Source organism: Mesocricetus auratus, unplaced genomic scaffold (genome assembly GCF_017639785.1).
Source record: "Mesocricetus auratus isolate SY011 unplaced genomic scaffold, BCM_Maur_2.0 Super-Scaffold_100023, whole genome shotgun sequence".
NCBI classification, from domain to species: domain Eukaryota; kingdom Metazoa; phylum Chordata; class Mammalia; order Rodentia; family Cricetidae; genus Mesocricetus; species Mesocricetus auratus.
In genome coordinates this window covers 27403457-27428541 of record NW_024429204.1, presented here as the reverse complement: position 1 = coordinate 27428541, position 25085 = coordinate 27403457, and the positions used below count along the sequence as shown (strand labels likewise).

At 49.1% G+C, this 25085-nt stretch overlaps 1 protein-coding gene across 1 annotated transcript; it reads left to right on the top strand.

The window, feature by feature from the left end:
- Oc90 (otoconin 90) lies at positions 1-25085 on the top strand. The gene is made up of 14 exons (XM_040730311.1): positions 1-241; positions 2780-2842; positions 3691-3747; positions 6364-6538; positions 9584-9696; positions 12116-12244; positions 12398-12439; positions 13746-13796; positions 14297-14344; positions 15789-15848; positions 17124-17240; positions 18129-18300; positions 22584-22690; positions 24578-25085. Exons 4-14 carry the CDS (start codon positions 6441-6443, stop codon positions 24778-24780), a joined length of 1140 nt encoding a protein of 379 aa, XP_040586245.1. The 5' UTR covers positions 1-241; positions 2780-2842; positions 3691-3747; positions 6364-6440; the 3' UTR covers positions 24781-25085.

Sequence of the window (25085 nt, the reverse complement as noted above, 5' to 3'; positions counted from 1 at the left end):
CACGGTCTGTGCGGGAGGAAGCAGCAGGTTTGGCGATTGTGCCAAATGCTTTTGTGCCGAGGAAATTTGCTCAGGGTCCAAGACGAGGACGTAAATGGAAAGGGAGCCTTGAGCATCTCTCTTGCCCCACAAGTCCAAGCTTTGCAGAGCACTGCCAACCCCCAAAGGCTATCAGCCGCAGAGAGGAAGAAATCTGCTCTCCATGGAAACCACTCCTATAGCCTAGAAGACAGATGATCAGGTGGTACCGGCAGCTCCCGGGCACTCAGCGCACTCACAGCCCCAGAGATCCGCCCCGTACTCACTCAAGGCAAAGCCCCTTTCTTTCCCGAACTAATGATGTTTTACAAGCTTGTTTTCTGGAGCTGGCAACACGTAATTATTTTACATTTGAGCCAGCAGTCTAAAACTGAGATGTTCTCTTAGGCAAAGAATTCAGATGGGCAGCTATATTTTAAAAGATTCGAGTGGGGGGTGGAGGAGAGGGGTCTCATTTCTAAGAGCCCGAGGCAGAGTCACACCTCTCACTGTGACCCAGGTCTCCCTTTCTCCACAGTGCTCCTTTCCTGGTGACCAGCCTCAAGCTGACTCCTCCTCTTACTTCCGTCTTTGCCTAGCCCTGGAGAGAGGTATTACAGCCTTGGGCAGTCGTGAGGGTCTGCACCTCTTTGCTGTCTAGGATGAGTAGACACACACACACACACACACACACACACACACACACACACACACACACACACACAGACGCAGACTGGTTTCTGGGCTTCCTAACTCATCCCCCTCCAAGCCGACTTTCACAGTCTCCTCTCATCCATATGAAAACATGAGGAGTATCTAAGTGTGTTCAGGGAGCACTAGACCATGGGACAGCAGCCACGGGAAAGGGCCTGTCCTCAAGAGACCCACAGTAAGTAGCATTGTCAGGACACATGCAGAAAGAAGCCTCAAGAATTGCCACGGAGAGACTATGGCTGCTAAAAATGGGGGCTGGGAGGACAGAAGAGCAGACATCAGGCAAAGAACGCAGCCCCCCCCCCCCCGGGACAGAATGAGTGCTCCTGTGGCGAGCAGGCTCAGCCAGACCGGGAGTCAAGTCAGGGGTTTCCGTCGGAGACCACACAGGATGCAACAATTCAGAAATGATGGGGAGAATGGAAAGGGATCCTACAGATGGGATGTAGAGGAGCAGAGTCTTCTTCTACCAAGCTGCTGTGGTCCCCTAGTGCAGCACTTGTTGACAGCTGATCTTACTCCCTTTGTCACTTTCCCACCTGAAGAACTCTTTGCTCTTCCAGGTCATCTTCAGAAGGCCCCCTATGGACTCAGGGCTGCTCATCTGCTGGCCATAAGTCAGGCTGGCCCCCTGGCTTCCCTATCCAGCAGCATGCCTCATTCCATCAGCAGGTGTCGTCAATGGAACAGACAGGAAATCCAGGGCAATGACCTTTGGCCTGGAGAAGTCCCTGTTCTGTCCTTGGAGGTGGAAAACAGGCAGGCTAGGGAGGGGAAAAAAAAAAGTGCTCAAAGCCACAGGGCAGCTGACTCAGAACAATGACTAGGCACTCCCTCGGCCAGGCTTTTGAGACTCTAAACGAGAAGATTCTGGAAGCAGCAGCCCTGAAACCATAGGCAAGGGGTGATGAGGAGAAGAAGGCCTTTAGGTGATGGTCTAGACATGGTGCTCACACCCGAGACCCCAGCCACGCAGGAGCGCAGGAGGCTGAGATGGAGGCGTTGTAAGCGTAATGCAGTTTAGGCAAGCTTGTGACAAAAGGGGTGAGCGGGTCAGGACCAGGGATGTAGCTCAGTGATGCCAGACTTCCTCAGCTGTGTGAGCCCTTGAGTTTGATTCTCAGTGCTGCCAGGCCAGAGAGAGAGAGAGAGAGAGAGAGAGAGAGAGAGAGAGAGAGAGAGAGAGAGAGAGAGAGAGAGAGAGAGAGAGAATGACAGAGCCTTTCTGTTCTTTTGCTGGTAGTACATTGACACACACACACACACACACACACACACACACACAAACGCGCGCGCGCGCTTTTAATCTCACGATAGTTTCAGACAGCTCATGCTTTCTGTCTTTGAGGCAAAATGGAGCAGGAGTACTCAGAGTGTGGCCTGTGGCCAATCCCATTCCATCTTGCTGTTCCAGGTTCTTCTGTGTTTCTTCCGTGTTGGGATGGATAGTACGGCCCCGGCTCTATTCTGTTAGACTGCTCTAGGTAGCATGGTTGAAGGCAAGGCTTCTAGGTGATTTCCTTCAAAATCGCCTGAAGAATTTATGAAAACTGGGCCAGTTCTACATCCGATTGGTTTGGTCAAAATGTTTGCCAACTCTGTGTCAAAGAAATCTGGATACTAATTGTCCGGGGGGGTAGCCTTATGCTAATTATGAGCTCCTTGGGAGCTGAGCTCTCTTCCATGCCCACACTTTTTTTCTGCTGGTGCTTTATCTCAAGAATCCTCCAAACAACTGTCAGTTTAAATAGCACTGTAGCTTCTCGAGTAAGAACAATCAACCCCTTCCCAGGTCTCTTCCTCCACACTCAGAATGCCACCGTTAAGGTCAACTGCTAAGAAACACCAGGATATCATGACGCCTCTTTATTTCCTGAGATCCACCTAGATTGAATTGGGCACGGCACCTATATTGTAGAAACCTGTGTGGGTTTGAATCTGGGGGTACCCTTATTGCCTTCCTGACTGATGCCTCTCAGCCTCAGGCCAGCGAGAGGCAGTGAAATGTTTGTGCTGACCTTGCTCTCTGTCTCTGACTTACTTCCAGGGGGCCACGCACTTGACACCCCAAATCCACAAGGATTGCCTCCAGGACTGTCAAAAAATATCAGTAAGAACCCTTTGACCTTTGCCTAGAAGCTAAGTAAAATGTTTCCTAGGCTAGTGGCAGAGGCAGCAACCCGTTCTGAACAGACTCTAGGACCCTAACTGCTTTGGAGTCTGCAGGTAGTCACCCAGAGGTCCTCAAAGGCATCTCTCCAGCCCCTTCTCTGGGGCTCATGCCCTAGTGCCTGATTTCAGCAGAAACAGGGAGACTGGACAGAAAGTAAGTGCACTGACGCTGAGGACTAATGCGGGGCTAGGTCTTAGCGTTGAAACACAATGCTTGCATGTGACAATTAATGGAAAAAAGTGGCCTTGAATTTGAAAGAGAACAAGGAAGGAGGAGAGGGAAGAGAGCAATTATGCAATTATATTATCTCAAAGAAGAAAAAGAATTTCAAAATGCGCTCTCGGCTCCCTGGAAAGAGAAAAGGATGACACACTGCAGAGTTCTGGTCCAGTGGTTGGTTGTTCTGTGAGGAAGGGAACACGGGGTCCCTCTCATTGTGATAACTCTCGTAACTGCACCTCTCCCTGCTGGATACTCTAAATAGTGTGTCCATAGGCACAATGGCACGGTGCGGATCATTTACCCTCCACGCGCTTCTCTAAGCTTAAACATGCTATGCCACCCAGAAGTCATTGTTCTCGTTCTTAATGACTGAACAATGTTCCCTAGCAATATTGCTCCAATTTCATCTGTGTCGGTTTCCATGGTAGCCCACGTTACCAAACAGTCAGGTTAAGGTCAAAATTGTTCTCAGGAAAAGGTAAAAGGGCTGACATCTCTGGATAGAAAGAGGAAGAGAGGCCAAACCAAGACTCTTCAATTCACACTTGTCTTCCTTCCACCAGATACCACATTCTTCAATGGGGTGTTTAACAATGTGGAGAGTGTGGCTGAAATTTTTGGTAAGTAAAATATGATTCTTTGGGCCTCCAACCAGCTCCCAAACAGACATGGAGACTTACTGCTAATTATGAATACTTGGCCCTATCCTAGGTGTGTCCCCTAGCTCTTTGAACTTAATATAACCAGTTTCTGTTCATCTACATTTTGTTAGCCTTGGGGTTTTTTGCCTTTCTTTCATTCTGTATGTCCTACTCCCCTGCCTCCTCAGTGACTGGTTGGTTAACCCCTCGTGTCTCCCTGATGCCTCCTTTTCTTTCTTCCATGAGCCTAAAACCTTCCCATTATTTATTCTCCTTGCCTGGAAGTCCCACCTGCACCTCCTCCCTCACTATTGGCTTTTTATTGGACCAATCAGGTGCCTTAGGCAGGTAAGGTAAAACAGCAACACATCTTTACATAGTTAGTTAAATGAATGCAACACACCTTTGCACGATTAAACAGATATTCCATAACGCGGAATTGCATTTATCTGTTGGATGTCAGGATGGAGCAGGTGTAGGAAGCTGTTAGCAATCACCAGGGTCTTGTTCTATGTTTCTGAACTCCCTGTCCTCCTTAGCCAACTGCCAGCATGTAGTTGGACTCCTAAAAGGGTAGTGATGCCATTTAAGGTGCATCAGAGAGTCATTCTATGCCTTCATCTTCCTCAGCTCCATGTTCTAAATACAAAATGTCTGGAAAGAGAATGGTGTCCCTGTTGTTATATATGAGATGGTGAACCCATGGAAGTTAAGACTTTAAGGCCATGAGTGAAACATCCTTCACACCTAGACCTCAGGTCCTTATTTTGCTTTTGTCTCCCCAACTAGCAAGCACAAATGAATCTTAAACATTTGAAAGACTGGTAAACAATCCATGCATGTTTCATATCAAGTATATAACTATTGGGACACCATGAGGATTGCCACTATCAAATATGAACAGCGCCAATCAAATAATGCTATACTGTTGTTGGACCAAGCAAAGTCGCTGGAAACTATTTGTTTAGAAGAGCCTATGACTCAGTATGGCTACCCTAGAGGTCTTTGAATAAAAATGCACATGTGTGTAAACATAGATGCACACATAAGCTTTAGAAAGACTTTCCAACAATACGGAATCATTCTTCACCTGCTTGTGAGAATTCATGGAAAGAAAACTTGAGAAAGGAAAGGAAGTTCGAATGAGGAAGGAAGAAACCAGAATGGGCAAATGGGCTTGGTGCTCACAGACCACACCTCTATCTCATCTGAGTGACAGTCACCTCCTCCAGAGCAAAGATGGGGACGCAAAGCTTGAGGTTTAGAGTAGAAGCAAGCAGTGTTTGTCTTACTGCCTTATGTGCTGTATGCTCGAGGGTAGACCATCAGATGCTGCCTTGGGCATGTCTCTGACCACTGGTGTATTTGCCTGTAAAGTGGGGGCAACCGAACAGTGCCTAGCTGACAGGATTCCTGTGAAGTTCATAGCAGTGAAGACAAAAATCTTTGTAACGTATCGCATGCACAGGACCAATCTGAACTATTGTGCTATTGGAAATGTGAAGTGCAGTTTCTGGTGCAGACTAGATGCTCAACTACTGTGTGTCTGCATGCCTGACTTTTCTACACAGGCTAATAATAATTACAGTATCATCACCATGTCACTGGAGATTCGATCAGCAAACTAATAATTTCACAGGCGATAAAGGCATTATATAAATATATATATACATACATACATTGTATATATATATGTGTGTGTGTGTGTGTGTGTGTGTTTATCTCACACAGCAGGTAGTCTGAGGGTACCAGGATGGGTGAAGTAGCTGTGTACAAGCAGGTTTTCTCTATCTTGCTCCATTGCTGCTCTCTCTGGACCTACCCGCTTTTCAGCTTTGGGCTTGGGGCCTCATGGCTGCAGGATAGCTGCTGTGGTTCTAGCCAGCAAATCTACATTCAAGGAAGGAGAAAAGTATAGCTCAAAAGGGTTTTCTTTTCTTCATGCATGTATGTGAGTGCATGTCTGTGGAGGCCCAATGTCCATGCATGAGTTCATCCTCAATTGCTCTCTGTCTTGCTCTTTGACTTAGGGAAGTTTACTTAAACCCAGAGAGCACCAATAGGGCCACTCTCGCTCCTCAGTTTGCTCTAGGGAGCTACGGGCTCTGCCCTCTGAGGCAAGAATTGCTGGGAACTGCCTCACCTACCTGATGTTTCTGTGGATTCTGAGGATGCAAACATTGAAAGCTGGGCTATCGCCCCAGCCCAGGTGGACCAAATATCTTCTATGGGTCTTTGACAGACATCCTTTTAAGTCTTTCTCAGCTCTGGAGGATGTCCTCAGAGCCCATGGAAATACATACCGGGTTACAGTCACCAGCTGAGCATAGTAGTGAGATTCATTCAGAAACTTAAGACCCAGGCTGGCCTCCCTGAGAACATTTCAGTCTTATTAATAAGGAAGAGGCCAGCATCTAGCAGGTGGGTGTAACCAATGTGGCTGGGACTGTCCACCTGCTTTTGACCGGCTGCACAGCAGGAAGTGACCATGCTCATGACATCCCATCAGCCAGCGATGCAGGAAGGCCAGGGGACAGAGCTCCTCCTGCTCTTGAGTTCCCAGTGTCCACCAGGACCTGCTTTCCCCACCCACAGACTGCCTGGGCTCCCACTTCACCTGGCTGCAGGCCGTCTTCACCAACTTCCCTCTGCTGCTCCAGTTTGTGAACAGTATGAGGTGCGTGGCTGGCCTCTGCCCCAGGGACTTCGAAGACTATGGCTGCGCCTGCAGGTTTGAGATGGAAGGTCTGCCCACAGATGAGTCTGACAGGTGGGTGGATAACACAGGTGAGCTCACTACAGCCTAGTGACGCCTAGAAAGTCGAGAGCCAAAGGTCCACATGCTGCTCTCCATGCCGCAACTAGAACCCAAAGAGAAAGAGTCTCCTCCCCCTAGCTCTTTTATCCCCGAATGTTCTATGTACCTGTGAACACACCCAAAGAGGTGTGGTCAGCGCTTCGGGTACGTAGATCTCTCCCTACACAGGCTTACTCCAAGGTGGGGTTCCCTGCAATAAAACCACTAAGATCCTTGTTATAATGCAGATTCTTGGGGTTCAACCCAGAATACATGTAGTTAGAGGCCAGCTTTATCCAGCGAATTTCTGCCTACTAGATGAAAAGCAACCACAGAGGTTGCATGTCAGTCTTCAATAAGCATAGACAATAACAACCCATGGGTGCTGTGCTTGAAGTAACCATAACATTCCTGCTTAGCATGGAGCACAAGAAAATGTACATGGCCACTGAAGGTGTGTTCCATCCCCACGGGCAAGGAGAGTGCACACGGAAACAAAGTGCAAAGATTGGCAGTGACATTGGAAACCTAGAAACATTAAGCAAGCTTAATCAAGGGTGTGGTCAAGGGGCATGGGAATAGGAGGGCCAGCTGAGCCATTGAATGATTTCGGCAGTCTGTTGCTATGCATTCGAATGCAAGGGCCATTACTTATGACTCAGCACTTGCTATTCTCTGCTCCTTATTGACTTATCTGTATTCCACTTTCTTTACCTTAAAAATGGAGGTAATTGCACAGCCTACTTTGGAGTCACTATTTCAGATACAATTACCAAAAATATAAGCTGAAGGCATTGTGAGTGTACCGGGTTATGAATCTCAAGAGCATCAGTAACCATGGAAGCAAGACGGGGCTCATAGAAGCTCTAACAGTAGGGATTAGTAGTAGCAATGGCTGTAGCAAGGTAGCTGCAGTAGTACCAGTACTAACAGTAATGATATCAAAGTAATAATAGCAATAGCAGCAGCCATAACACAGGAGGAACCAAGCTGGTACAACAGTAACAGTGGCTGTAACCATAACAACAGCATCAGCAACAGACAGTACTGAGACAGAAAATTGAACCCGGATCTCCACTTACTCCAGGAATAATATCCTATCCCATGGACCTTATCCTGTGCCCCAAACCCAATGCCATGAGACATGCGCATTCTTTTGTCTATGTGGGCTCAGAGAAGGTAGGAAGGAATCTCTATGGAATTCCCATATTAGGCAGCTCATGCCTGCCCTGGCATTTCTCCCTAAAGGGCATCCTCTTCTGTTGTCTTCATCTTTTTTGCTCTCCAAACCTCTGAGCTTCTCTTTCTTGCACCTATTAAACAGACAAGTGTGAGAATGGCCTCTGTCTCTGGACTCCACTCATTGTCCCCTAAGGAGAGAGTGCATGGTGCCCTTTCTTTGTGCTCCCGGAACTAGTGACTCCACTGGCTGAGGAAGCGATATGCCTCCAACTCCTTTTCAGAGGTTAAAAACAGATTAATTGAAAATGATACATTCTTGGTTGGCAAAGAATGATACCTTTACAATTGAGCAACAAATTATCCCCACCTTCAAACCTTCAGGAAAGGATACAAGTTGCCTTTGAAAGACAGAGCTAGTTTTCCATTTTAGAGACCAGGATCAACACTGAGATAGAAAAAGCCTGGTCCTTCAGTGTATGTGAGGTCAAGGTCATTCCTGGGAACACGTTTTCCTGTCAAGTCGCCCATGCCTTTTCCTTTAATTCTTTGAACACACAAGGAATCTAGAAGTCAAATAATTAAAGGAGTCATTCATCACTGTCTCCTACCAGAAGGAATTAGCAAAGGACTTATGGTCCCCATGCTGGTGGGATGGTGAGCTGAATCTAATTTCAGTTACTTTGTATGTTTTGGTCAGTGCGGTGGGTGTTTCCAAATATCCTGGAAGATAGATTGTTTCCTCCTTGAACTTGCACACTAGAGTCCCAAAACATCTGCTGTTGTTTATTGAAATAGATGTTTTTCTTAAATCCAAGGAATATTCCTCAGGCAGGATGAAAAAAAAAAGTGCATGCAAGGTCACCTAACTTCTCCTTGCTTTCTTTGTTGCACTGTTCTCCACCAACTGTTTGCATTGTGAGAGCCTCCTAGAGACCTTCTATTGACGGTGTCACCCCGTGATTTAGAAACCACCTGTGCTCTCTTACAGACCCACATACAAAGAGTGGGGTCCCTCTCACCTTAATCCTGATCATGTGATGGTTAATCCTCTGCTGTCCCCTCCTCCCCATCATCAACATATCCTTCCTCATATTCTTCTCTTCTCTCTTATCCTCTTCCTCTTTCTTGGGCCAGATTTTCTTATACAGCCAAGCCTGGTCTTGAGCTTGTGATCTCCTTGCATCTCCAGTGCAGGCGCTACCAAACCAGACTCCCAGTGTTGGTGCTTTTACTTAGTTGTATGAGATGACCTGACAAAATGGCCTTGGCTTTGTCATCACTGCTTATTTTCAGCAAGTAACAGAGTTGCCCCTGACACCTCTTGCAAGCGGGGTTCCCTTAGAGATGTCAGCTCCTGTGTGTGGCCAAGCAGAATGACCCTGGCAGAAGGGGAACGGCAACTAACTGCTGCTCTTAACGTTGACTCAGAAGATGTAAAATGCGGTGACAACAGCAAAAGCAACATTCAAAGACAGTGCCCAGACAAGGACCAGTACAAACCTATCTTTACCTTCCATGAGCCATTTTCACACCATGTCCTCTATCTTAGATCCAGGGCCATGTGGCTGGCCACAGAAGTCTGCATGTTAGGCAGGATATCTTAGATCCAGGGCCATGTGGCTGGCCATAGAAGTCTGCATGTTAGGCAGGATGATACACACCTCCATCTGAAGCATGTAAGACAGCAGGTGACATGGTGTGTGTGTGTGTGTGTGTGTGTGTGTGTGTGTGTAAAGATCACTACCAGGTACCATCCAGACATCAGGATGATCCTGGGCTTCCTGCCTGTCTCTGCCCTAACCATTGTCTCCCTTGATCCTGCCTGACCTGCCCCAGCTGCTGCTTCCAGCATCGTAGGTGCTATGAGGAGGCTGCTGAGATGGACTGTCTCCAGGACCCTGCCAAGCTCAGTGCAGATGTGGATTGCATCAACAAACAGATCACGTGTGGTGAGCATTTTCAGGCCTCCTTGAGCAGAGGCATGAGGGACCATTGTGTGGCCCAACACTGTCAATGCCATCAGCAGAGTCATGGTTGGTACTTAGTTGATTGAGGCATTTGTGGTTTACATAAAGTTAATGTGCAGTGAACGCATTTGTATGACAGGAGCAATAGTTTATTGGAATATCATCTGATTTATAATTTATTCTTGTGGTGACTGCAGAAGCTTTTAAGTGGCAAATGATTAGTTATTTATGCATCATGTAACAATGGAATAATTCCTTAACTTCTTAATCACAGAATGGGGAGGACATAACCTCCATTAAAAGAGAGGTTATGGAAACTAAGTTAATCCTGCTTGAGAAATGGTTGCTACAGTGACTGATGTATGGTAAGAACTCATTGTCACCTGTGGATATTGAAGTAGAAGTGAGTGGCCAAGCTGGGGGTGGCTGCTCTTTGTAAGAGCCAGGTAGACAGCGTATGTTCTGTGTAAGCACATGTTTGCCATGTGACTCAAGGAATAGTATTCCCATGTCTGGGTAGCCCTGGAAGAAGCTGGAAAGACAAAGTCATAGAGGAGTGCATATAGCATGGTGAGGTGGTCGACCTTGGTCTTCATGCACAGCAGCTCTGACCTTCTGTCCCAACAACCTGCTAGCCAAGTTCCACTGTTCTCAGTTTCCAAACATGAGGCAGAAAGCTCTGAGAAGTTAAACAACCTAGCTAAAGTCACCGAGGTGCTCAACTGCAGAGCCAGGATTTGAACCAAGCCCTCAGTAAATCCCAGGTCCATGCACTGAGCCTGGTAGAGCCTGGAGCATTAACAGAAGGTGGAAGGAGGCACTGAGGAAATAGCCAGGGAGAAGCCAGTGAACGTGGAAAAGGCCAAAGGCCATTCATCCATGCATCCAGCAAACAGATACTTCGTATCTCCCCGTATGAGACTGATGCATCCATGTGGGGGGATATCTCCTGACCTCCTGGATGTGTCCCTGGACGGTCAATGCGTTAGTTACTTTTCTCATGCCCTTGATAGAGTATCTTATAGGAGCAATTTAGAAAGGTTTAAGTTGGTTCCTGGTGGTGGGGAAGGTATAGTAGTGGAAGATCTTTGCCAGGACATCGGGAGAGCAAAGCACTTGGTTATATGACATCAGTCTGCAGGCAGAGCACTCAGGCTAGAAGCTGGATCCAGGACACTTCCTTATTGCATTAACGGGAGTGGGGGTAGAGGTGGGAGACTCCACATTCTAAATGTACCACAGTCTCCCCCAGTGATGCCATCGGCTGGGGACCAAGCCGTAACACATGTGGTTGTGGGGGTTCACGTCACAGTCAAACCATGGTACTCAAAGATGGAAAATATTTTAGATGCTGACAGGAGTCCTGGAGGAAACAAGGTCAGGGAGAAGGTACGGGGTGGACTGGGTAGCACTCTGTCTAAATGGGAAAGATACTAGAAGCTTCTTGGTGCAAAAACAGAAGTAGACAGTCCTAATGGCTGTGTGGGAGAAGAGTAACCAAGCAGAACGTGGTTGGGCTTGAGACGTCCTGTGTGGAGTTGGGAGCAGAAGGAGTGGTAAGAAGTGTGGGAAAAGATGGCATCCAAGGAGAAACGGAGGCGGTGGGCAAGGGCCATCACACAGAACTTCTAGGTGACTCTGGGAAGCCAGTGAGGGCTTCTCAACCAATAGTGTTTTGTTTTTATATGCTGTACCCCTAAGGATGGAACCCAGAGCCTCTTGTGTGCCAGATAAGTGCTGTCTGCCACTGAGATTCCCTCCTCATCCCACCCTTGCCACTGGCCTATTCTGGATCTTTCCTGACAGAAATGGGAAGACTAATCTGGAGCAGGGCTGGCATGGATGGACAGGAGATGGTGACAGAGAGTGTAGGATGTGGCCGTGGATGGACAGGAGATGGTGACAGAGAGAGTGTAGGGATGTGAGTGTGGATGGACAGGAGATGGTGACAGGAAGTGTGTAGGATGTGGGTGTGGATGGACAGGACATGGTGACAGGAAGTGTGTAGGGATGTGGGTGTGGATGGACAGGAGATGGTGACAGAGAGAGTGTAGGTTGTGCATGTGGATGGACAGGAGATGGTGACAGAGAGAGTGTAGGTTGTGCGCGTGGATGGACAGGAGATGGTGACAGAGAGAATGTAGGGATGTGGGCAGCCCCCAAAGTGGATACAGGTGGAGTCAGGACAACAGCCTGTTGGGTTGCACATGTAAGATACATAGTGTGAGCAGACTCCCAAGTTGCTTCCACTAAACCACAGAAGTGACACCATCGTTAGAACATTACGGGTGGAGCAAGTTTGGACAGGGCAGGTCAGGAGCCCCATTGTTGGAGCTATCATTGCCTGCTAGGATTCTAAGTTTGATCTTTCTACCTTGCTCTGCCCTTGCCGTATGTACAGAATCTGAGGATCCTTGTGAGCGCCTACTGTGTACCTGTGACAAGGTTGCTGTTGAGTGCTTGGCTCAGTCTGGCATCAACTCTTCACTGAATTTTCTGGATGCTTCCTTCTGCCTGGCTCAAACTCCAGGTGGGACAGTGGGCCTGAACCCCACGATGGGCTGAGCCATGAGCAGAGGCTGCAGTGGGACCCAGTGTGGTTGGGTGTCTTCAAATGCCAAGTACAGCCCTGTCAACTTCCCAGCCAACTGCTGTACATGCACCCCCATGTGTTTCCTTACAGAGACAACCAGCGTCAAAGCCCCAGTGACACTGCGGCCTAGAGGTAAAGTTCCCAACCTAGCTGGGTCTTTCTGGACTGTCGAGGACCTACAATGGTAGCAGCTGGCACAGGACCCCGCCAGTGGCCTGGTTCGCAGAGGCCAAAGCCACTGCTGACATCGACTCTGCCTCCATTTGCTAGGAGACCAGTACAAATATCCAGTATCAAAAGGTCCCAGTGCCAACTCTACCCCTGCTGGTGGGTGGATGTGAATTTAATCAGTTGAGGGTATATATCCCTGTAGGGGTGAGCCCACAAAACTATCCACAGCCTTTTGTTTTGTGGGCTCACCCCTACATATCCCAAGTTCTTTCTCTCTGTGTATATAGTCAGAGGCCCGGTATACAATGGGACTCGGGCAGCATCTCCAACTCAGGTGAATAGGGTTCCCACTCTGTGTGTTCCTGGCTACCGAAGCCTCCCTGGTATGCGCCATGCTTCTCTTTGTCCCCCATAGCCTGAGCAGAAGGCACAGCCTGGCTGAGGTGACTCTTTAAGGAGGAGAGGTTGTTTACCCTGTGAATCTTGGGTGGACTATTAATAACTCATAATTCTTACTCTAAAATGTGGTTCTTAGGGAAAAAATTAAGAGTCAAGTTTATGGCTCCGTTCCTTGTTCATCAGTTTCTATGCTGTCTCTTTGCTAATACCTTTAGGCACCTGGGATGCCCCTCTAAGCATGTCATCTGTGCTTTCCCTTGGGCTTAGGTCTCCTCCCTAGAATTAACTGTAATTTTGCTAAGGAGGAAACCGAAGTGTGATTGTATGGGTGTATATGTGGGGGGGGGCAGTGCATCGTACGCATATCATAGATGGTGCGTGAACAGGTGTGAGTATAAGCGTGTGCATGGGTATGTGGGCACACTTGTATGAATGTGTGTGTGTGTGTGTAAGGATGTGTGTATACACATGTACCTCTGTGCATCCTCTACACTCAGTACTCTTAATGGATCTATTCTTTCAGCTTTGCCTTCTTGGCCAGGGTGTTTTATACCTTGGGGCACCTTCAGGGTCCATACCTCCCTTCCTGCCTTCACCTTGTGTTACTAGTAGCCCTCCTCCTCCAGCAGAACCCAACAATGGCTGTGCTTCTTCCTGAGTTGGGCAATGCTGAGCAGGCTATTCTCCTGGATGAGTAAGACATCAAAGGAGCCCTCAGCTAGAAAGGAGAGCTCTTCCCGGTGACACCTTTCATGGAGCCTCCCTTCCGTGGCCCTGCAGTGTTCAGCCTGCTCATCTTAGAGCCCCTGAGGTTTTATTTTGACAGTGTGTTGAGGTGCCATTGCTGTTGGAGGCTCTCTTTCTCCAGGGGTTCCTGAAACGCTCACAGACACCCGTCAGATAGCCCTCTCAGGGGAAGGTAAGTGCAAAGGAACATGTCACCCAAGCACCCTTGTCTCTTCTGTGCCACTCCATAGTAGTTTGGTGGCATTAGCTCCCCAAGATGTTCTCTGTCTGCCGTGCTTTGGAACTGAGTAGTTCCAGAGGCCCTGGTCCTTCCCACGAAAGGCACCCATGTCTACGCCCTCAGCTTTCTCTTGCCCCTCTGTCTTCACCTCTGGGGGAGCAGAGTCACGGCACTGCAGGCTTGTCCAGATGAACAACACATATGTTTCAATGAGCCCTCCAAGTCTTGCTTGGGACATATGCCCGGAATTTGCATGCCACTCATCTGAAACCCAGATTTAGTAGGTATACTAAATACATACCTCTCTCTCGATGTGCTCACCCTACAGAGCCCTCCTTCCAAGAAACTGCTATTACCCCTTTCCTCAGTCCTTATTTCTAGTGTGTCCCTGACCGTAGGACTGACTCAGGTGCTTAACCTGACCCATAATACCGTGTTGTCTCCTTCGACAGTGGCCAGTGAGATGAGAGCAGACAGACTGACAACACTACCCAGGACAGGTAAGCAGAAGAAACATCCGAGAGGACAGTGCTGGGCAGAGTTGAGATGCTGCCTAAATACAAGTGCTCTTGTCCAGTGGCTACTGGGGAAGTGCAGTGCTCATTTACAGAGTCTAAAGGGCACTGGGGCACAAGAATCTTACATTTTCTGAATTCAATGCAAACATGACCACCACACCTAAAAATATGCAGGTCAGATTTTAGTTAGTGAACCTGATTGACCAGGCATGCTTGTGGTGATTAGCATCATTTCTTTATTAACCAGTGTAAGCAATGGACAGTAATCACTTGTTAGTTACTAAGGATGGTTAAGTAAGTGGATCCCAATTGATGGGCAGTACCATCGTGGAAGGTCTCCAGTGTGCAGGCATGAGATACACACTCCAGATTCTCCCTTGTCCCGGGGGTCCTGTTATTATCCCATGAAGGAGAAGTTCTGAGGGTGGGTCACTCACCCAGGATGTGTCAGTTCAGGAAACTGGGTGGGTCTGAGCTGGTGGGTTTTGCTTGGAGAAGACCAGGCAGCCGCAGTAGAGGATACGCCGGCTGCTCCTTTAATGTGGTGACTGTGTTCACAGCAGTCAGCCTCAAAGCTTCGGTTTTATACAACACTATCTCTGTCTTGGCCCACGAGTACGTTAAGTTGAAGTCAGAGCTCCCTTTCGTTTAGTCCCCATCTCTCTTCTTAATGGTACAGTGGGAAGTGAAATGTGAGCTTAACATAGCGCCCGAGTCCCACCCTGGCCTGGCTTTTCATCCTACCCCTACCCAGCGTCATAACGTTTGAGGTATGTCTTAACTCTCCTGTGTGTCTATCTCCTCTCTTCGAGAGGGTGAGCAGGCCACCCCTGACTTGTGAGCTGCCATTAAGTGAGTCAGAAGAACAAAATCCTTATTGCCATATCATTTGGGACACAGTAGGTGCTTTATAAGAGTTATTGTCATATCGTTTGGAACACAGTAGGAGCTTTATAAGAGTTATTGTCATATCATTTGGAACACAGTAGGAGTTTTATAAGAGTTGATGCTATATCATTTGGAGCACAGTAGGAGCTTTGTAAGAGTTAAGAAGGACTGGCCTCACAAAAACCCGCAGCTCGACCGCTCTCCTGGAGCCAAAAACGGCATGCAATTCCATTTCCCTGGACTGCCTGCTGCTCTGGTTAAACACATAATTCTTCTTTGCCTTTCAGTATTTTTCCCTTCCAAATTCTATAGAATCCACAGTCTCACCAGTGGCTTTTCTGCAAATTCCCCTGCCTCGCAAACCGTGACTGCATTTGCCAATAAGCATGTTTGGTCCCCCTAGTAGCCCTGATATCATCAGCTGTCCTAGGAAATCTCAGAGTGGGGAGGGTCATGTCAGCCTGCGCCGAGTGCTATGCCTCTGGAGACCAAGGCACATAGGCTGGGCTTGACACTCATCCTGTCTGTCTTCTCTTAGGGGCAGAATCTGTCCAAGATCTTCAAGGCGTGGAAGCTACTAGGACCACATCAAGTCCAGGTAAGCACATTTCTCTCTCCCTACCTTTGCATATGGGCCTCAGATCAAGCCCCAAACGGAAGAACTGAACATAACGTGTCTCTATATCCCTGCATAAAGTGAGTGCACGTGTAGAATTAAAAAACACAGCAGGAAGCAATGTGAGGTTCCCAGGCAAAGATGTGAATGTGAAATTGCATTTAGTTTCCCATTTTAAATTCCTTATCATCCCATTGTGTAAAAACAGATACTTGGAATATTTAAGGTATTTTCTAGCAGCCTCGTGTATTAGTTACTTTTCCATTGCTGTGACAAAACACCACAAAGAAGAAAATTTGTAGAAGGCAGAGTTTATTTTGGACTTGTTACTTCAGATGGCTGGAGTCCATGATGGCAGAGAGGAAGCAGTAGGTGGCAGGAGGCCAGAGCAACATGTGGTCATATATTCCCCTCCACAGCAGTAGCAGTGACCACGCCTTTTGGGCGTGGTTACATGTTCAGATGTGACCAATTAAAGGGAAAGGACTGTGGCTCAGAAGAAGCCCCCTGAGGTGGCAGAGAGCATCGAGGAGGTAGGGCAAAGATTTTGCTGCAGCAACAGCTGAGAGCTCACACATCAAACAGCAAGCAGGAAACAGAGGTAACTGGGAATGGTACCAACCTATTGGTACCTCAAAGCCTGCCACCAGTGACACGCCTCCTCTAAAAGGCCACACCTCCTAATCCTTCCCCAAATCATTCCAAGTATTGAAACATGGGGCTGTGGGGACCATCCTCATTCCAACCACCACACCTTGCCCCAAGCAGTCTTACTGGACAAGGGATGCAATCAGCAGCCTGAGAGTTGCAGGGAAGACCTTGACGTAATCTTGAGTATGATGAGAAGCAGCTGCAGGGTTTGGACAGGAAGATCGAGGTTCAAGGACTTAAGTGGGAGTTCTGCTTGCCGTGTGGAGCCCTACTTTCCCACCCTTCTCTTTGCCTCTTGCCGTGAGCATCTAACCGGGTCCTGTGGCAGCTGTGTAAGTGAAAACATAACACAGTCTCAGGCCCCAAAGATTACCGTTAGCTGACACGCAGGTGGTCTAGCCCAGGCCCCTGGAAGTGTTAAGTCTGGACACTCAGAGACATTCATGTAGAATACACCAGTCCCTGAAAGCCTGCCGCTTTCGGTGTGAGGTGCACTCCCCTTAAATGTCTGTTCTCAGAGTCTCTGCTTGCATTTGGTCACATGTGCCTCTGCAAATGTCCCCGGGCGACACTTTACGTCTGGACCACCAAGCTGTGTACTTTCAGGGTCTGCGGAGATTGCTGCCAGAGCTGAAGGTGCAACGCACGTCCCTGCGGGCATTAGAACGTCGAGGTTGGAGGTTTCATCTGTTGGCAATGGCTCTCAGGAGACAGCTGGAAGAGGTAGGGGAGAGGCAGCCAGCATCCAGGAGGATTTGGCCTTCCTGCCCTTGGAATCTGACATCTAGCTGTTAACAAAGCTTAGAGATTGTGATCTGCAAGCTTTGTAGGGTACCTTGTAGGCTGTGACCTTTCTTGTTGGTGCATCTGGAAGGCATCACCCCTACCCCCCTTTACTACGCAAGCTCCTTGGGGCTCAAGGGTTCAAAACTTACCTTTGCCCCTCAGCAGCTGTGAGGCTGAGCCTGGGCAGAACCAGGGGTTTCTGCCACCTGGCTCTGTCCTGGTGTCGCCCTGCTTCTACTGGCCTAGAAGCAGAAGCTTGACTGTAACCCACATTGTGTTGTGTGTGGGTGGCTAACTAGACAGATGAAGCACTTGGGTACCGATTACCCTGTCTCTCCTCCCTTGGATGCCTTCCCAAAGGACCTGCACCTGGGAAGAGGCCCGGGCAGTAGGACTCACCTGGGCAAACCTCCTGTGGTGTCCAGTGAAGAGCAGAGGAGAAGGTTGCAGGCAGATGAAGGAGGGTGTGAGGAGAGTCAGAGAGACTAGAGCAGAGTGAGAAAAACCAGAAAGGCAAGGCCACCGTGTGTGCTAACATGATATGTCCTGAAAGCCCAAGAAGACAGCTCAGACCCTTCAGGCTTCTAGGCTCTTCTAAACAATAGGGTGTGGCCCACAGGGTATCTTTGGTCCTGACAAGTCCTATTGTTGACGATGATTGAATAAGGAATTCAGTGGAGCACCAGAAGCCAAACTGAAGAAGGCTTGTTCTCTGAAACAAGAGAACAAGGCACAGAAGAGTGGGGGTACAGGATCCTCCCAAAGTAGTTCTCATACAATTGGGACACTGCCCTAGCTCTCCTGAATGCTTGTGTTCGTACCTAGCCTGTGAACGACTGGCCTTCCTGCATCGGGGTGATGGGGGTAGCATGCAGGCCCTGCTGCAGCTTGGAGAGATGCTCTTCTGTCTAACATCCCGCTGCCCAGAGGAGTTTGAATCTTATGGCTGCTACTGTGGAAGAGAAGGAAGAGGCGAGCCAAGGGATACCCTGGACAGGTATGGATGGGGAGGCGTGGTCCACAAATGGCAAGGAGGTTGCAAGCATCTGTAGGGCCCCTTGTCTGCATTGGGCTTTCCTTCGAGTTTCCCAAAGAGCTGACTCTGGACACCGTGGGTCTGGACATGGGTTTTCAATGAGAGTGACACGATAACATGACAGACTCTCTTTCCTGATGAGCTCCTGAAGTTAGCCGTTCATCTAGAAAAGGGGCAAGCCAAACTGAGCTAGACCTCTTTTTTCCCCATTCTGTAATATTTATAATGTAATATATATTATATATAATGTATAATATAATAATGTTTCTTTACATCTCACAGTTTACAGCCACAGTTTCCTCCCTCTCCCCTCCCCTCCCCTCCCCTCTCCTCTCCTCTCCCCTCCTCTTCTCTCCTCTCCTGTCCTCTCCTCCCCTCTCCTCTCTACCCCACTCCTCTCCTTTCTTCCACTCTCCTCCCCTTCCCTCCCCTCCCCTTCCCTCCCCTCCCCTCCCCTTCCCTCCCCTCCTCTCCCCTCTCCTCTCCTCTCTTCTCCTCTCCTCTCTTCTCCTCTCCTCTCCTCTCCCCTCCTCCCCTCCCCTCCCCTCTCCTCTCCTCTCCTCTCCCCTCCTCTCCTTTCCTCTCCTCTCCTCTCCTCTTCTCTCCTCTCCTGTCCTCCCCTCTCCTCTCTACCCCACTCCTCTCCTTTCTTCCACTCTCCTCCCCTCCCCTCCCCTCCCCTTCCCTCCCCTCCCCTCCCCTTCCCTCCCCTCCCCTCCCCTTCCCTCCCCTCCCCTCTCCTCTCCTGTCCTCTCTTCTCCTCTCCTCTCCTCTCCTCTCTTCTCCTCTCCTCTTCTCTCCTCCCCTCTCCTCTCCTCTCCTCCCCTCTCTTCTCTCCTCCCCTCTCCTCTCCTCTCCTCCCCTCCCCTCCCCTCCCCTCTCCTCTACTCTCCTCTCCTCTCCTCTCCTCTCCTCTCCTCTCAGTTCCTTCCCCAAACCACCCTCCTCTGTTTCTACCCTTCATTTACTCCCCCTTTTCTGTTTAGGAAAGGGCAGGTCTCCCATGAGTATCAACAAAACATGGCATGTCAAGTTGCAGTAACACTAAATACCCGCCCCCTCCATGTACTAAGTCTGGGTCAGGTGACCCAGTATGAGGTGTAGAGTCCCAAATACCAGTCAAAGAGTCAGAGATAGCCCCTGCTCCCACTGTTCCCACAAGAAGACCAAACATGCCACATATATGCACAGGGTTAGTCCCATGCAGGCTCATGGTTGTCGGTTCAGTCTCTGTGAGCCTCAGTGGGCTCAGGTTAGTTGGTTCTGTAGTGTGTCCTTGACTCTCTGAGTCAGATTTCTTGATGTTTAATGCAACCACGGACTACCCTCCATCCCAGGACTGGCTTACAAACACACACGGATGACTCTAGACTGACCTCTTGTGCAAATAGCCCACACAGAGAATAGGGCTCTGAATTTGATTAGCCCTGAAGAAGGCAAAAATTAAGCTATCTTCTTAACAACTTTTAATTACTTTTTGTAAATTTTGTAATCACCACTCTTTGGGGGAATTTCCTTGTCTTTGTAGACACATCCGTTCACTTACATATACATTCAGCCCACATCTCTGGGGGCTTTGCCATGCACCAGGCATCAAGCAAGGTAGCAGAGATACAAAAACGACTATAACTAAGCAAAGCAGGAATAAAAATTCCTCTTATGCCCAATAGAAGATTACACAGTGAAAGGGACAGATTCACTATTAGACAAAAGTGCACAGACAAAATAGGTAATGACATGGGATTCACCATGAGTTGAAAGAATATTCTAAGAGCGTGGTTGATAGACTCTGGAAGATTGATTATTAGGTTGTTACCCCATCCAGCCACCCACCCACCCACCCACCCACCCATCCATCCACCCACCCATCCATCCACCCACCCACCCACCCACCCACCCATCCACCCACCCACCCACCCACCCACCCACCCAGCCATCCACCCATCCACCCACCCACCCACCCACCCATCCACCCACCCATCCACCCACCCACCCATCCACCCACCCACCCATCCACCCATCCACCCACCCACCCACCCACCCATCCACCCATCCACCCACCCATCCACCCACCCATCCACCCATCCACTCACCCACCCATCCATCCACCCATCCACCCACCCATCCACCCATCCACCCATCCACCCACCCACCCATCCACCCACCCATCCACCCATCCACCCATCCACCCATCCACCCATCCACCCACCCACCCATCCACCCACCCACCCATCCACCCATCCACCCACCCATCCACCCACCCATCCACCCATCTACACAGCCATCTCCATTTTTGTGCTTTGCTCTGTTTCCACTGAACAGTCACCCAGGTTGTCAGTGAAGGGACTCAAGGGCAGCCCCCCAAAAGAACCCTGCACCAGGTGACCTTACTGAAATTTCAGTTGTAGCAGTTAAAGCTGCAGTGAAATCAAGGGTATGTCTATATAATGAGGCTCCATTACATGCCCTCTGTCCTCCATTAGCGAGAGAGCTTGGAAAATGTCAAGTTCCAGAGTACATAGCACTCTTCATTGAGGTAACAAAGACTGGCACATAACCAACAGAAGCTTCTATGTTCCATTAATTCTCGTGGGGGAAAACGGAGGCAATTTTGGAGGTCCCTCCTGATCACTGACCTTATTTTACCAAAATACAAATGTGAGTGGTTAGGAACATGAGTAGGGATGGCTTTCCGGCATCTGCAGGAAGGAATTAAAGCTCGAAGCTACAGATGGACACTCCAAATGACAGTGTCACTGGCATCACATTCAGCAAGCACGCAATGTCACTCCCATGTGTTCTGTTAGTCACGAGCAGGTGGTTTGCACGATCACTTAAGATTCCCAATGACACCGGCTTTAAATTGCAACTATAGTGCTCATTTCCCACCCAACCCCTGTAACCATGGAAATACACACATAAGAGAGCCAGGCTCCCCTGGGGTGGCAGCTGAACCTGGGGCAGACGTTGACCTCAGCTGCTGGATAATGCGAGTGTGTGAGGCAGGGTTATTCATCCTGCCTGGCAACAAAATTGGCAAAGCAGCTGTGTGAGTAAGGACAGATTACAAGTATGATCACCCTTGGTTGGGTTGTGGTCTCCAGGAGGGAGAGCATGAGAGATGTGGTTAATTGTCATACCAGTCCTAGGAGGCATCTGCATTCACAGAGGAAACAAGCTATGCCCACAATCAGAAAGGAAGTAGGAGAGTTGTCTTAGACTCAGACTTCCCGTTAGCTATCGAGTGCATTTTGAAGTCTGTGGACAGCTAAATATGGAGCACCTAGGGAAGAACTGTAGATCTCTACTGGCTGTCGCCTTCACAAGTGTTCTGTGGATATCATCCGGTCAAGGAGACCCTGGTTTGTCAGGCAGGTGGATCTGAGCACAGTGTGTTTGCTGTGTTTGCTGGAACCCTACCCTGTCCTAGGCCCTGTGTTGGGTGCAAGTCTTCATGGTTCCCATACTCTTTCAGGCTGAGGGTTACAGGGGTGACCTATGGGTGTGAAGCTAAGCATTCTATTAATAGAAGGTTGGATGGAGTAGGGTCACTGTACTGACTTGGACCACTTGTGCAAGCTAAAGAGGCACCCTTCCTGAAAAGGGCTTCACTCCCATCTGCTGGAAAGGAGCAATGATAAATGCATTTGCTATCAAGAGTCCTAACAAAAATAAAAGACAATGTAGAAATTTAGGTAGACACAGTGGGATTCATGCTCTGTTGGAGGCATCCTATTGGCACTGTGCACAGCCTAAGAAGCCTTTGGCATGTGTAGCAGCCACCCTTACTCTGGAAAACAGCCCTTGGAAAGCTTAGTGCCCCGCGTAGCATGGAGAAAGATGTTAAGGGAAGCCTTTTCCTTGAGAGAAGCCTTCCCGCCAGCCTGGTTCTAGAGCCGCATCAGTCCCAAATAAACACACAGGAGGCTATATTAATTATGAAGCTGTTGGCCTTGCTTGTTTCTTACTGGCTAGCTCTGACTTAAGTAATTACCCCCATAATTGTTAAACTAAGTATTTCTCTTACCGGAGAATAGTTCCAGGCTTCCTACCCCATGGCGTTACATCTTGACTCTCTGTGTTTCTCCTTCCCAGAGTCCTCCTGGACTCCTAGTCCCACCTATCTAGATTCCTATTGGCCCAACAGTGCTTTATTGACACAGGACTTCCACATCAGAAAGACTTGATGGAGGGTCCTGGTTTCGTGGTGGAACCCTGGGAAATAAAGGTTTCCTTGGTCTTAGGTGCTGCTTGTCCCATCACTGCTGTTTGGAGCAGGTGAGAGCACTGGGCTGTCTGCACAGGAGTCATTCTCGGTCATCTGTGGTATGTGAGGACCACACAGCCAAGTGTAAGTGTGGAGGCTGCCTAGCGTCCTTCTGCTTTCGTGTCTGTGTCCTGGCCGCATCTGGGCTGTAGCTGCTAACCTTAGACAGTGCCGTGTTCTTTACTTAAGACATGCCTTTACATTCCTTTCCGTGGAGGAGGGGCTCATGGTCAAGAGCCAGAGTCAGCTGCCTTAAGCACCATAGTTGATTCATGATCTCAGGAGCCTGGGCTTACTGAGCCCATGCTGTGGGCTGCTCTAAGTCCTTGAACGGCACACTTAGTCCTCATCCTGATCCTAGGAGGCAGCGGCATCACTTTTTCTATTCCATAGAAGGAACAAATGATGCCCACAATTAGACAGACAGGGAAATGGGAGAGTTGGGTTCTAGACTGGAAAACAGCATGGCCTCAGAGCCAGAATCTCCTCTTAGCTACCCAGTGGGCTTTACAGTAGTCTGCCTTCTTGTCATAAGCAGGGTTTCATCACCCAAAGCGCTTCACGAAGGAGAGCAATGGCTCTAGCTGAAGGGGTAAGCCTAGCCCGCAGCTCCACTCCTCCCCATAAGAGAAACCCAAAGTTCCCCATGGCTGACATATCTCATAGAGACGGTGTATAAAAGTCCCATCCATGTGAGTATCAGCCCCGAGCTCATGGCAGAGCATCCTTAAAAACTGGATCCTGGGGATGCCCGACTTAGCAGTGGATGCATTTCCCCCCAGGGCTGCTCTGTAGCTCAGAAAGAAATACTCCCCATGGAGATTTCTGGTGCTCTGAGAGGCTTTTCTCCTCATCTTTTAACTGGGGAAGCACCTGGATTCACCTATTGTCCTCCTTACTGATGCTGTATGTCATGCACAGCCCACGGACCTCCGTGACACCCTTCTGGTGTCATCGTTTACGGCAGTATTTACATGTCACTCACTCCCCGATTCAGTTTTCCACCTAGCCAACAAACCTTCATTGCAGACTACAGAAATGATTGAGACAAACACCGGAGAATAATCAATCAGATCTCCTTTGACTCCTGGGTTCAGTTTATGGTCTCTTTGTCCCTATTGCTAACAGCTTGTGAGGAGGCAGAATATCTTGGTAGAGCTGCTCACTTCATGGAGGTTGAAAGGAAGAGGGTGGGGAGATGGACGGGTGGATAAAAGGCCGGTAGGCCAGGTATGCTATTCCCTTACGGATTGCGCATGCGTGCTCACACACCGTGACCCGTTTCCTCCAGCCTGTCCCATGTCTTATATTTAGCACCTCCTAATGCCATGAGATTACAAATCTATCAATGTAGATTTGTAAGTCACTGATGAGGCTAGAGCCGTCAGTATCTAGTCGCCCTAAATCCCATAGCTGGAAACCAGGCCTTTACAACAAGCCTTTGGGGAGGGGTCGGGGCTTAAGATCCCAGCTATGACAGTAACCAATGTGTGATCCTTGCTTCACATTGTCACAGACAGGAAGCAGAGCAGGCAAGGGCTACACTCCGATGATATGTAATACTGCCAACAAGTAGTCTTGGGTTGTTAGATAAGGGTTTTTACTCTAGGGACTGCAGTGAAGACCAGAGAATTGGGGGAGGGGACACCAGGAGAGGAGGTGAGGTAAGACTGATTGAAAGATACCTCAGGTTTTGAGATGACATGGGTGTTCCATGGTACTATGGAGTACCCAGGAGCGTTAAACACAGAAAGTGCGATTGGGGTGAAGACGAGTTTGGAGACTGGACTCAAATGAGAAACAGGAAGGGCTAAATTTCTACCGGGAGAAACAGGCTAGACCGTTAGCAACAGTGCAAGCCAGGTACCAGAGGGGCGTGCAAGATGGGGCTGGCAAAGGGAAAGCCTGGGGTGGACACGTGACCAAGCGCGTCTCCTGGTGCCTCACATCTGCTCCTCTGTTCTGGCTCAGGTGTGGGGCAGAGCCTGTGTGAGAAGCTCCTGTGTGCCTGTGACCAGACGGCAGCCGAGTGTATGGCCTCCGCCTCCTTTAATCAGAGCCTTGCGTCACCCCTACGAGAGTGCCAGGGCAAGCCGGTGTCCTGTGAGGATGGCGTGCTCGGGGGAAGCATGGCCTCCTCTGCGGCCTCCAGTTCTGAGGAGGACAGCGAGTAGGCCACACCCCAATGGAGCGCATAGGCAGATTTCTGGAGAAGCCTCCTGGTCCCTCAGTGACAAGGCCACTCGGTGGAAGATAAGATGCTGCATGCTTGTAGTTCCGAGCTGCGTGAGCTCCCTAGCCCTCAGTCCTCAGTCCACTGGAGCCTTGGCAGAAGCTCCAAAGGAGCAGACAGCCAGCACCTCACCCGTGAGCCTCCTGAAACGCATCAGCTCACAAGCATGGCTGGAGAATGAATGCGGATGGCGCACTTTCCTTTCTCTTATTGACTGTGGAAGCTCAATAAATTCTGCAAGCCACA

Coding starts and splice junctions, on each gene's coding strand:
- Oc90 (XM_040730311.1), top strand. CDS start 6,441: ATGAGGTGCGTGGCTGGCCTCTGCCCCAGGGACTTCGAAGACTATGGC. Junction 9,697..12,115: donor CAACAAACAGATCACGTGTG/GTGAGCATTTTC, acceptor CCGTATGTACAG/AATCTGAGGATCCTTGTGAG. Junction 18,301..22,583: donor CCAAGGGATACCCTGGACAG/GTATGGATGGGG, acceptor CCTTGGTCTTAG/GTGCTGCTTGTCCCATCACT.